Source organism: Phlebotomus papatasi, chromosome 2 (assembly GCF_024763615.1).
Source record: "Phlebotomus papatasi isolate M1 chromosome 2, Ppap_2.1, whole genome shotgun sequence".
NCBI lineage: Eukaryota > Metazoa > Arthropoda > Insecta > Diptera > Psychodidae > Phlebotomus > Phlebotomus papatasi.
The window spans coordinates 33,016,712-33,028,459 of record NC_077223.1 but is presented as its reverse complement, the minus strand read 5'-3'; the positions used below and the strand labels follow the sequence as shown (position 1 = coordinate 33,028,459).

At 33.4% G+C, this 11,748-nt stretch overlaps 1 protein-coding gene across 2 annotated transcripts in view; it reads right to left on the bottom strand.

Annotated features, from left to right (window-relative positions):
• Positions 1–1,077: 1,077 nt before the first annotated feature.
• The window catches only part of LOC129803505 (solute carrier organic anion transporter family member 74D-like), a 59,248-nt gene continuing 48,577 nt past the window's right edge, over positions 1,078–11,748 (bottom strand). The window contains exons 1-5 of one of the 2 annotated variants that reach the window (XM_055850113.1): positions 7,011–7,240; positions 5,853–6,415; positions 5,348–5,795; positions 1,340–2,038; positions 1,078–1,268 (exon numbers count right to left, since the gene is read on the bottom strand). In XM_055850113.1, coding sequence (XP_055706088.1) covers positions 1,103–1,268; positions 1,340–2,038; positions 5,348–5,795; positions 5,853–6,415; positions 7,011–7,168 — 2,034 coding nt within the window. In that variant the 5' untranslated portion in view covers positions 7,169–7,240 and the 3' untranslated portion in view covers positions 1,078–1,102. Of the gene's footprint in view, positions 1,269–1,339; positions 2,039–5,347; positions 5,796–5,852; positions 6,416–7,010; positions 7,241–11,748 lie in introns of those variants that run through there. The other variant, XM_055850114.1, reaches the window with a different exon arrangement.

Here is an 11,748-nt window from a genome sequence, read left to right as displayed (position 1 = left end):
CTTGGTGGTGCATGGTGTTCCGAGAATAACCCTAATCCGAGCTACGCTGTCGGATGATCTATTTTGCAGAGTAAATTAAATAACTTTTCAAATGTGTCAGGAAACTTTTAGACGATAAAAATGATCAACTTTTGGAAAACAATTATTTTTGATACGATCTTAAAAAAAAACATTTTTTTTTTAAATACACTGGCAACTCATTTCCAAAAAGAAAAATTTAAAAAAGCATTTATAATCATTTTTCCACCTGAATTCTCGAATATAACTTTGTCAAGAAATTTTTGGTCAATACTTTACTTCTGAAGTGCTAAATTAGTTGTTGCACTCGTACTTTTGGTCTCTTGCAGACTTTCTAAAACAATATCAATCAATTAGAAACGACAATACATTTTTTTTGAGACCTCTTTTCTAAAAGTAGCTTCACTGGTCTGTTGTGGCTTCTACGCACTAGAGAAATTTATGTTCATATTGAAGAAAATTGCCTACGCTTATGTAGGAAGAACTTTAAAATATGGACATATTTTTCTCTAGTGTGTAGAGGCCATTATAAAATGCATAGAAAGAAATTCTGTTGGTCATAAAATACAGATAATAATAAAATATCGTTAGTATGCAAGAATATCTGCTGCTATTAAAATATTATTATTAAAAAATATTATTATGATTAAAATATTAAGAAAAATATTCTAAGGCTGTATATTAAGAAGAGAAATAGTCAGGATCACTTCAACAAACGCTTACACACAGAAAAATGGAAAATTCTTAAACAGAAACACCCAGGAATTTAATTTCAAATCCCATTCAATGAATGCCAATGCCCTAATTCTAAATCCTTGATCATTTGGTTTTAGTTGCAATTTGCAAATCTGTAGACATTTTTCTATTTCCAGCTAATGCAGAACTTAAGTTCCCGATCTCTTAACTTGAAAGAGGTAGGGATTCGAGCCCATTTCTTTCGCTTAGAGCTTTTAAACTTAAACGCCTCGGGGATTCACGTGCACTTTAAGTTCCCAGGATCTTATATATTCTTAAATTTAGAGTCAAAATTTTTCTGTGTGTAGTAAAAGACATTTCCATTAAATTATTTTTTTATTGAAATTTTCTAAAAATTTGTTGTCTCTAGTCTTTGAGTGTCTTCAGAGGTCTTTCTATTCCTACTAGAATTTTCCTCATCAAAAATTGAAAGATTTCTTACAAAGTAGCATAGAACTATATTAAGACAGAAAGCAATGCTATTGCTGAAGCTTGTCGTCAGATTCAGTAAATACCTTAAAATGAAAAAAAATGGAAAATAAATAATTAAGGATCATAATGTAATAAGAAAGCGTAGTTCATTTACCTGAGGGATGGTCCATTGTACAGCCAGCAGTTGCCACTTGTAGTGCAGGTTTTGCCCCAGAGATCGCAAGTGCTGTCTACAAGGGCACCAAATACTACTGGAATTGGCATAAAGCCAAGAATACTATAGAATGCCATACTTAAGCCCAAGGAAACTGTTTTATCCTTTTCTGCTACGCAACGCATGCAGAGTAAGAAATTCGATGCCATTCCTGTTGCAACCATCAGCCTAAGAAAGCTCATAGTTACGAGAAATACCGTGAACTCCTTCTTGCAGTCTATGGGACATGCTCCTTCAGTTGCAGAACCACCTTCTGGTAACGCTGAAGCAATGCACGTACAGTTTATGTAAAGTTTTGTACTGTTGCCCTCCAAGTCGATACGATCTCTGCATCCAGCATGGCATGCAGAGATGTAGGTCTTATTGTCTTCTCCGCAAACTGGAGCATACTGGACAAAGTCGCAGTTGCAATTTTCAATGCAAGAACTTTGTATACTAAGGGTATTTGCATCAAATACACTTTCTTTAGCTGTACAACCCAGTTGGGAGTAGGTAAGATTGCACATTACACAAACGAAACTGATTACGCAGTTCCATATGACAATCTTCTTGGCACTTGGTTTGTATCGGGACATTACAAATCCCGAGAGTATTGTTCCGATACCTGTAAAGATAAATCCTACAGTTCCTGTATAGAAACTGTTAGGAACAAAAAAATTAAACTGTATATCATAGTAAGGTTCTTAAATCATTTAATAATTTAACAAAAATTATTTATTGAGAAATAAAATCCTTTGAATTGGGTCACTTTGGAAATAGGGCTTGTCCTCATATTTTTAAACGGGACTAATCTTTGTCATAGCTTCACAATTGGTTTACGAAGCTAAATTATATCACGGTAAGGTCCACTCCCATTTAAAAATAGAAGAAAAATTCCCATTTTCTAAGGTACCCTAATACAAAGGTGCCCCACTCCCCCTATAATAATGTAAGATTTAAGATTTGTCTATGGGTCGGTTATATTCCTTGCGGAACCGCTGCACCCAGGCCACTTTATTTGGGCCCATTATGCACTCCCCATTCTCCTGTTCTATCTTAACCCCCAAGGCTGGTAAACCTGCTCTATATTGCTGTGCTCTGTGTGCGTTCTGATACACACAGTACCGCTTTACATCACGGTAAACCAACCTTGGTTTGTGGATCTGGGCAGTGAATGAGTATTTGTATTCGACTGAACTCTGCATGTCGAAACTTATTTCCTATACCAACCTCTCTTTTTAAGCGGTTCATTGTCAATGTATTGGCATTACTCTTCCATTCATTCACTGGACGAATTCGAGACTATTACAGCAGCTGAAAAATCTGCAGCTGCCCAGTCTCGAACCCAAGACCTCACAGTCATAGAGTCGCTGCTCTATCGACTGATCCACTGAGGCCTTCTATAATAATGTAATTTGAAAAGGATTTGCAATTTATCTTGTCCAACTCTTTCGTTTCGAAACTTATTATTAAAGAAGACCATAAGTTCTTAACCGGAATATTTAGTTCTTAAAAACGTAATTTTTAAACATTTGGTAGAAGTTCATTTTTTTAATTTTTAGTTTGCAAAAACTACCACAATCATTTGAATACTTTTTTTTAAATTCGTGAATAAAGAACAGTATTAAAAATGTTCTAAATTTGAGATTTTTCGAATTCATAATATGATGTTTGGAACTAAAGTTAAGCCATATGGTCTAAACTCTAAACATTAAACCTACCGACCGTTTTTGGTCGTCTTTCGTAGCGCTCTAGGTCAAATGACTGCGGTAAGGTATACTCATCAAATTTTTCTTTAAAAAGCGGAAAAACTTAAAATTTAAACACTGAAAAATATATTAAATCTATAGGGGACGTGTGTCCAATTTCGGCCAGCTTCTAATTACGGCCACTTTGAGTGTAATTTCGGCCATGCAAATACATTAATTAAAATTATGTAAGCTATCTTCGAATAGTCAATGAATTCATTTTGGTTGTAAATATTTATTAATTTTAGGATCTATTAACACAAAGACCGTTAAATTTTAGGTATAATTTGAAATTAAATTGCGTTGTAAAAACTCAGTGTAAAAAGAGTCTTACAAAAAATGTGACAGATCGATTGTGTTTTTAGCAGTCTTGTGATTTGTGGTGAAGTTCAGAAGGTTTTCCTTCGGTGTTTTTCATGAAAACTGATTAGTTTTCTATAAAAATTGTTTCTGTTTATGTTAATAGTGAATCAATCTTTATATTTCGGGTAAAATTTCCCAGTTGGATCCTGTATTTCGCGTAAAAAAGTATATACTTTGTGAGCGTCTCTCCGGTGAGGTAGTGTTGCCTATTCCGACAATATCTTTTGCTTTCCTAAATTTCTTATTCATTTTATGTTTTTTTCAGTTTCTGAGTTCCACAATGTCCAGAGAAAAGAACCATCGCTTCTATGAAAAAGATGATGAAGAAAAGGCCTTGGAAGAGTTCAGGAAGGGCCAATTGCTACGGGAATTTGCGCGTAAATTTGAGATGGTACTCTTCAGATCTTCAGGGCAAATTACGCCGAAGATCTCTGGGCTTGTGGGTCATATAAACGTATTAAACTCGTTCCGTTTGACGTTTTGAAATTTTCTATCCGTTGCGTTAAAAAAGATGGCCAGAAAAAAGGTGGCCGGAATTTCACTCAAAGTGGCCGAAATACTACCCAAAGTCCCGAAAAGAAAGTAACAAAAAATATCAATATGAATTAAAATTATTGCATTTCAAACTTAGGACTTCGGTGCTTATATGAAACTATGCCGAAATTTGGCACACTTACCCTAGGTATTTTAAAAAATTCATAAAGTTCGTTAGTGATAATTGTTCCGTTTAAATATGTGTTAATTTTAAAAAGTTTTTAAGCAGGTCAATTTTATCGATCTTGTCTTGATAGGTTCAGTATCAAACCTAAATCGTGCAAGATTTTTTAGAAAATTATACTTTAGAATTGGATATTAAGGGCAAGATGACCATAAAAAAATCATAAAAATACATTGTTTATAATTGTGAAACTTTAAAAATTGTACTGAACCCGTTCAACTCGTATTATTTGTTTTTTTGTTCCTCTTTTTAAGCCATATTATCATTTACCTTTAGGGTAATTTTGGCACTCAATGGGTCAAGTGGTAGAGCACTCGCTCTATGATGCAAGTGTCCCGGGTTCGAATCCCTTTAGGTCACCAGGAATTTTTCTGGCGTTAAAGGTGTTCGAATTGCATCCAGTGAGCGTCACTGCACTTGATTCCACGAGCGAGGGACTGATAACCTCATCCCTTATAAGAAAAAAATAATAATGCGTCTAGAAATCCCCTTGCAAGAAAGTCATGTTTCTTCATGGAATGTTGCGCCAGCATTATTATTAATTTTATTAATTTTGACCGACATTCTGTTAAGTAAAATAATTTGAAAGGAAGCCATACTATCCATAACTTACTTGACAAATAATCAGTAAATAACGGATATAGACTACAAGGCCACTCCTATGAGTGAATATAGTCGGACTGCCGCATTTTTTTGTCTACTCTTAACCAGACTTAAGACTTATCAAATATTCAAAGACCCCTATGGAGAACCCTAACTTCCGTCAAAAGTGATTCAAGGGCATTTTGAAAGAATGAAAAGCCGATCTAGACAATATTGAAACATATCAGAAAATGAAGAAAATCATGTTATTTTTAAGCCGTTTCAAAAAACTTATGGCACTGTCCTCTTGAATTTAAATCGTTATCTCAAACCACTTGACCTGTAGGACTTTCGATGGCCAGACGGAGAGACAAGCAAATTAATACTATAATATCTTTCCTAAAAAATCATTTGATACTAAATATTTATGTTAAAAATGTTGGTTTTAGTAGTGCAAGTTTTAGATTGAAAGAGCTCTAGAAATTATTTATATCGCCATTTCTTAGGAGTTAAAGTACTAGTGATCAAATTCTTTAAAGCCTTTATAATAATCCTTACTTGGATTCAGTTGGAGTTTTCTGATAGAGTGACTCTATGTATTTTGGAGTATACATAAAGTAGGGCTCCATTCCGTAAACTGAGAATAAACCTGTTATATTGTAGAGCACGTAGATTTTATTGGTAAGAAGCCTCTTAATTGTCCCTAGAAAATCATTCCAACTGGCTGGTATTACATCTTCATTAGCTTGGCTCTTTCCTTGTAAGATGGCTAATCGCTTTCTTCTAGCTGCACTTGGCATGATTTTGGGAAAGAGGCAAACCATAATCGAAAACATTATTAATATTGAACTTAATACGATCCATCCGAGCCACCAAGATCCTACCCAACGTGGATCATTATCAGCAATTGTTGGAGTTAGTGAAGGTGATACGAAGAGTTTTACACATAATCCTGCTAGGGCAAATCCGAGCAGAGGTCCAGTCATGCCCAGGAAGAACATTATACCTGGAATAGGGGGAGATTAAAAGACGTACTATAAGACAAACTCGTGGCCGTTCATACTTATTAAGAATGGTGTATTCTCCTTTTTCACATTGTCATCCATGTAAATGGACGAGAGGCTGGAAAACAGAGCTGAACCTATCCCAGCTATCATTTGGGCAGCAAAGAAAATTATTTGTGGTTCAGTATGTCCTTCATCTGTATCACATTTGGCCGCATAATCTATGTCGCTGTTGCAAAGATCCTTTCTCTTCTCGCGCTCCAGAGTGTGATCCCGGTCATAGGTATTGTGATCGGAACCATATTCGAGGGTGAAGGATTCTGCACTACCACCTCCATAGATAAAGTGAGGAAATGCCATGAGCAAGCAAGAGATTGATGTAGCAATTAATCCTATGCCAATCCATCTTGGTTTGTGGCCTTTACCAGCTAAATAAGTTACACAAATTGCCACGAAGATCATGACCATCTCATGACCTATAGACCATAATCCGATAATTCTATTTGGAATCTTGAATCTCTTCTCAATAGTCGAGATTGTGCCGTAAAAGTATGTAAATCTACTCATAAAAACTGCTCCAGAAATGCCAGAAATTACAACATAGACATTCTTATTGGCGAACCTGTTGAATGGATGCGAAAATAAGTTCAATGCAAATATACTTTCTGTGAAGAATATAAGTAGAATAAGAACGCTGCCACAGGTTAAGTATACAAACAACAATATTTAAAACAATGAATTTATCTTGTTTTATATGAATACAGTTGAAAATCATTGTGGATTTTGATAAAGTGTCTGGAAGGCTTGATAATATTTCATAGGAAGTACTAAATTTACGTAATGAGGAGACTTTAATTAAAATATCAGTTTTACTTATGAAACCCAAAAGATGTGTAAAAATGACCATTTAGATTCTAAACAGAAACTTCATCGGGCCAAATAAACAAACCTTGTGAAGTACAGCATTGATAGTGAGATGAAGTTTATCTTTTACTAAATGAATTTGTGTTGCAATGTCATTCATAATACAATTTGTGATATTCTAGCCTCATTTTCTAAATCAAATAAATATTGCACTTAAGGTATTTTGTTGTCTAATGCAATATCTTCAATGAAATTCTTACTTAGCACACAATCAAATCTATTATTATTGTTTCTGCTATTTGATACCGCATATGCACTTCAGATGAAAATGCGTAATTGTAATTGGAGCTTACTTTTGAAGAAAAGGCCAATTGAAAGGCCCTATTCCGCATGTTGTATCCTTTGTTGGGATCCACTCAGAATCCTCTCTGTAGTCTTCCGTAGAAGTTTTTGTGATAAACCTTTCACCATCACTCTCCTTTTGATTGCTCTTTATATCTTCTTGCGTCATGTCGCACTTCTCACCAGAATCACTCTTCTCAAGCAACTGATCCAATTACGCTTTTCAGCGGTGTCGGAAGCAGTTTTCACGCACCTATTATCTTGATGACCATTAAAACACTTGAGTGGAAGATTAAAGCTTACTCGCTTAATAGATAAATGCTATTTAAATATTTGTCAACTTGTCTCAATAGGATTTCGGGTGAAGCAAAGTGTTTTGATATGCTTATTTAAATATCTTTAAGGTTTTCAAGATTCATTAGTTGAAATCAAAATTCCATTATAATTTTTTCAAGGTAGTACCTAACTAAGAAACAAAATTTAAAAATGTGAAATATATTAGTTTATTTTTTGTTAATTAGGTAAATATAATTATTAAATTAATTATTTTATCATAATCCAGTTAAAATCATTTCGAAAAATTCTAGAACTCATCAGCCCTATACTACAGTTGACGTAATTTAAATTGGTTTAGGGGAAGAACATTTCATATTCCAAATAAAATATTCTAAATGGTAGACCGCGTAAAATTTTCAATAAAGGACAATATCATGCGAAAATGGGAAAGTTTTTAATAAAGAAAAATTAATACTTTTTTAAACTTTGCAATATCAGAATGCACTTAAATTACTAGTATAACACTTTTTAAGACTTTAAAACACAAAAGATATGATCGAGAAAGGATTTTATTAAAGAATCTTAATATAATATTAAATATTATTTAATTATATGACAGAATATATAAGATATTGCAATTTTCACCTTATTACGCTTAATTTTGATAATTTTAATATGTGAATGAATGATCTCTTGTTATAATTAATCTTTTTCGAACATTGAACTTGTCAGAATATAAGTCGAATAAGTCGATTTTTTTCAAAATTCGTATTTTCGGCTTTTGGAGTACTCCTTGACACCCTCTACCTTCCATGTGAATATTATACCGGAAAGTTAATTATTCCCAAAATTATAGGTGTTTCAATTCTGAAAAATCCTATGACACAGAATATAAAATTTCAGCTCAAAATCGTTCTCCCGTAAAGTTAGCCATTCGCGACTTATTCACTTTATATAGGTAGTCTTAGCGTTGATGACAAACCTCAGGAGTAATCACAGGTTGCATATGCCAATCATCAATAGGATATATAATTTAACGGTGGCAGCCAAAATTCCGAAAGCAAACATCCCGAAAGCCAAAATACCGAATATTCAAAATTCTCAAAGGGATGAAATTATATGGAGGAAAATGTTTAAAATAATTTCCCAAGACACAGAAGATTTCTCTTTGCCTTCAGCAAGCGCGGGCGCAATCGTGGGAGTAGCTGTGACACTTTTCAGAATTCGGGATTTTGGCTTTCGGGATTTTGGCGTTCGGGATTTTGACTTTCGGGATTTTGATCGGGACCCATAATTTAATACAGTCTATATATAAAAATGTACAGCGTATTATATAAAAAAAATACATTTAATACACTCCTCTGTGATCAGTGCCGACCAAAATCCCGAAAGACAAAATCCCGAAAAGCCAAAATCCCGAAGAGACAAAATTCCAAAAGCCTAAATCCGGAATAGATCGAAATTTCGAATGAGTCAGAAAGCCAAAATTCCAAAAGCCAAAATCCTGAAAGCCAAAAACCCAAGAGCCAAGATCCCAAAAACCCGAAAAAATTACTATCCCAGAAAGTTTTTTCTGTAGGATTTCATCTGCTTCTTCCTTCATATTTCTCCAGGACTGATCAGATCCGAATTCACCCATGAGATGACTGTCTCAAAGAGATGAATTTTATGAAATTTTAATTTTGCCTTTGGTGCCCTAATAAGCATTGATACAGGAAATGGCTAGCTCTTGTGGAACCGTGAGTCATTGAGGCATCAGTCAAGGAGTGATAAAAGGTTATATTTTAATTTAAAAAATAATAAAAATAGAGTTATTATCTAACTATAGTCTAGTCTAAGTATATTTAAAAAACAAGTAAGTTCAGATAGGTCCAAAAAAATAACTAAATAAAACTACTAATACTCTACACTGAGAAAAAAAGAGGGTGCGATTAACTTTTTTCCTCGTAACTTTAACACTTTGTAGGTGTAAAAATATATCAACAGTTTTTAATGTTAATTTTACACCTTTTTAAGTGCAAAATTAACATGAAAAAGGGTAACTTTAACCCATAATACACCTAAAAAGCATAATATTTACACTGATTTCGGATAAAAAATGCAGGGTAATATTAACATTTCCGGAATGTTATTTTAACTTTTTCGGATTTCTCGTCAGTGTACTAATGATTTAATTATTGCTTTCGTCATATGGCTTTTAATGAGCTTTTTACAAATTCAATTTGGAAGGTGTGGCGTGGCTTATTTATCTATAGATAAAGATAAACTGGCTTCCCTTCAGAATGCAATAGTTGGTTAACTGGCTTGAAGTGTCCACCAAATTAGCTGTAAAATGCTTTTAGAGGATCTTAAAATTTAAGAAGGAAAAACCAATAGAAGTAGTTATGTGAGGTTATTGGTATATATGAAGAAAATGTTGGCCTACACACCTTCCAAATTATAACCAAAAATCAAAAAAAAATTCTAAGAGCCATTTTCAAAATAATCCTAAAACATAGAATTTGGATGAAGGAAGGAAGTGAGGGAATAGGGAAGAAACGTCAGGAGATAATGTTGAGTTGTGGGGATGGGAGGGGTCATTGAAGACCGAAAGTCAATATCTCTTCCCGTTTGAGCCCCAGGTTCTCTCTTTGATTTCGAGTAGTAAAAAAATACAAATATAGAATAAACTAAAAGAATCACAGGTATGGAATGAGTTTAATGATTCTCCTACAGATTTTATTAGTTAATTATTGTGTACAGAAATGCTCCATAAGTTAATGCAGATTTAAGAACTTGAACAAGAGTATTAACAGATATATTACTCAGTCCACAAACACTGATTCCTTTTTGCATCTGAGATACTTTGAGGATTAAAAGAAAAGTCCACTGATCCTTGAGTTTAAGGTCATACCAAGATGTTTGCCACAAGGCATCGGCCACAGCTTCAGTTTTATCTAGAAGAATCTGGCTGTTGTAGCAAATAAAAATAAGTTGTAATAAAACGTTCATTAATGTAAAGATCGTCCCTACTGAAAAGGACAAGAATCTTGTAAGGTACAAAGTAAAGCATATAAAAAGAAAATTGGACAGCAGAATATGAATACTAAGAGTCCAGTAAATCCTCCGCAAATTATTGAGGATACTATATACTCTCACGTGCATAACGTAAAGATTTCTCAGAATTTCATTACTGCTGTTTTCAGCAATTTTAGAGCTATCCAATTTTGATATCAATTTAATAATTGACCTCAATTCGCCATTCAAAAATCCAACAGTAATGGTTAGAATAAAATCCGAACCAATCACCCCAAAAACAAATACAGTAACAGAGATGGTTTGGAACACCACATTGAAGGGTCGATAATACCAAACATTTTCTGACATAAACGGAATTGTGTACATTAAAGGAGATGTAAAGTTGGTCCTGTAGATATTTGAAGTAATTAGTACTACGCCTGAAGCTGCTGTGCTGGTAAAGAATATCCTAAAATATGAGGAGGTCGTTACATCAATGTAAGATATATTTCTCAAGAAATAACAGACCTAACAAAGTAATTTGAGAATTTTAATGCTATGGGTAATTGTTGCTTTCTTATATTTGAAACCAAATTATGCACAAGAAGTGATTGTTGAAGATGTTTCATAAATTCTTTTATATTTTCAATTTCTCTACCAGAAAGTAATAAGTAAAAGTATTTCCATTCAAACTGATATGTTGTTCCCAAATATACAAGGAGATGAAATAATTTTATTTGATTTTTAAAAATATCTAAGTAGATTAGGTTATGAACCATGCAAATTCCATTGAATAACACCAGCAATGGGTAAACACTTAATTTAATAGTATGAAGAATTTTCCATTTAGATGTGTTTAAAGACTCAATAAAAATATAATAGAAACTCAAATCAAAATATTTTTGACTTTCCAGGGTCTCGGGTGGGACGTTGTTATTGGGTTCCATCGTAAGGTTCAGCAAAGTAACTGAAACCTGCAAGAATTTTTACCACTTTTATACTTAGCTAAATGTGTGAGTGAGACACAGATCAAGAGAGCATACAATTCACTGATAACTCATTTTTTGGATAATTAGATGAATCTCTAATCAACAAAAAGAAAACTATTTTACTTACCATATAATTTGAAATAATAAGAGATAATAGATATTCATTTGAAAGGATTCTTACTGGTAAAATATATAACAATCTAGGAGCAAAATTAAAGTTGACTGATAGTTTATTATTTACTAAACTTCCAAAAAAACGCAAGAAAAACCAAAAAGAGAATATACCTAACCGTTAATTATCTCCGAATTTTGATAAATTTGTCCTTGGTTTCAACGTAATACTTCACGCAATCAATGTTCTCTGGAATTAATCTTCATTAATATTTAAATACTCTTTTTATAAACTAACTTCAATTAAAAACTTTTTTGATGCGTATAAAAATATTTATTTTTGGCATTAACCCTTTAAGGACGATTGGAACACCGG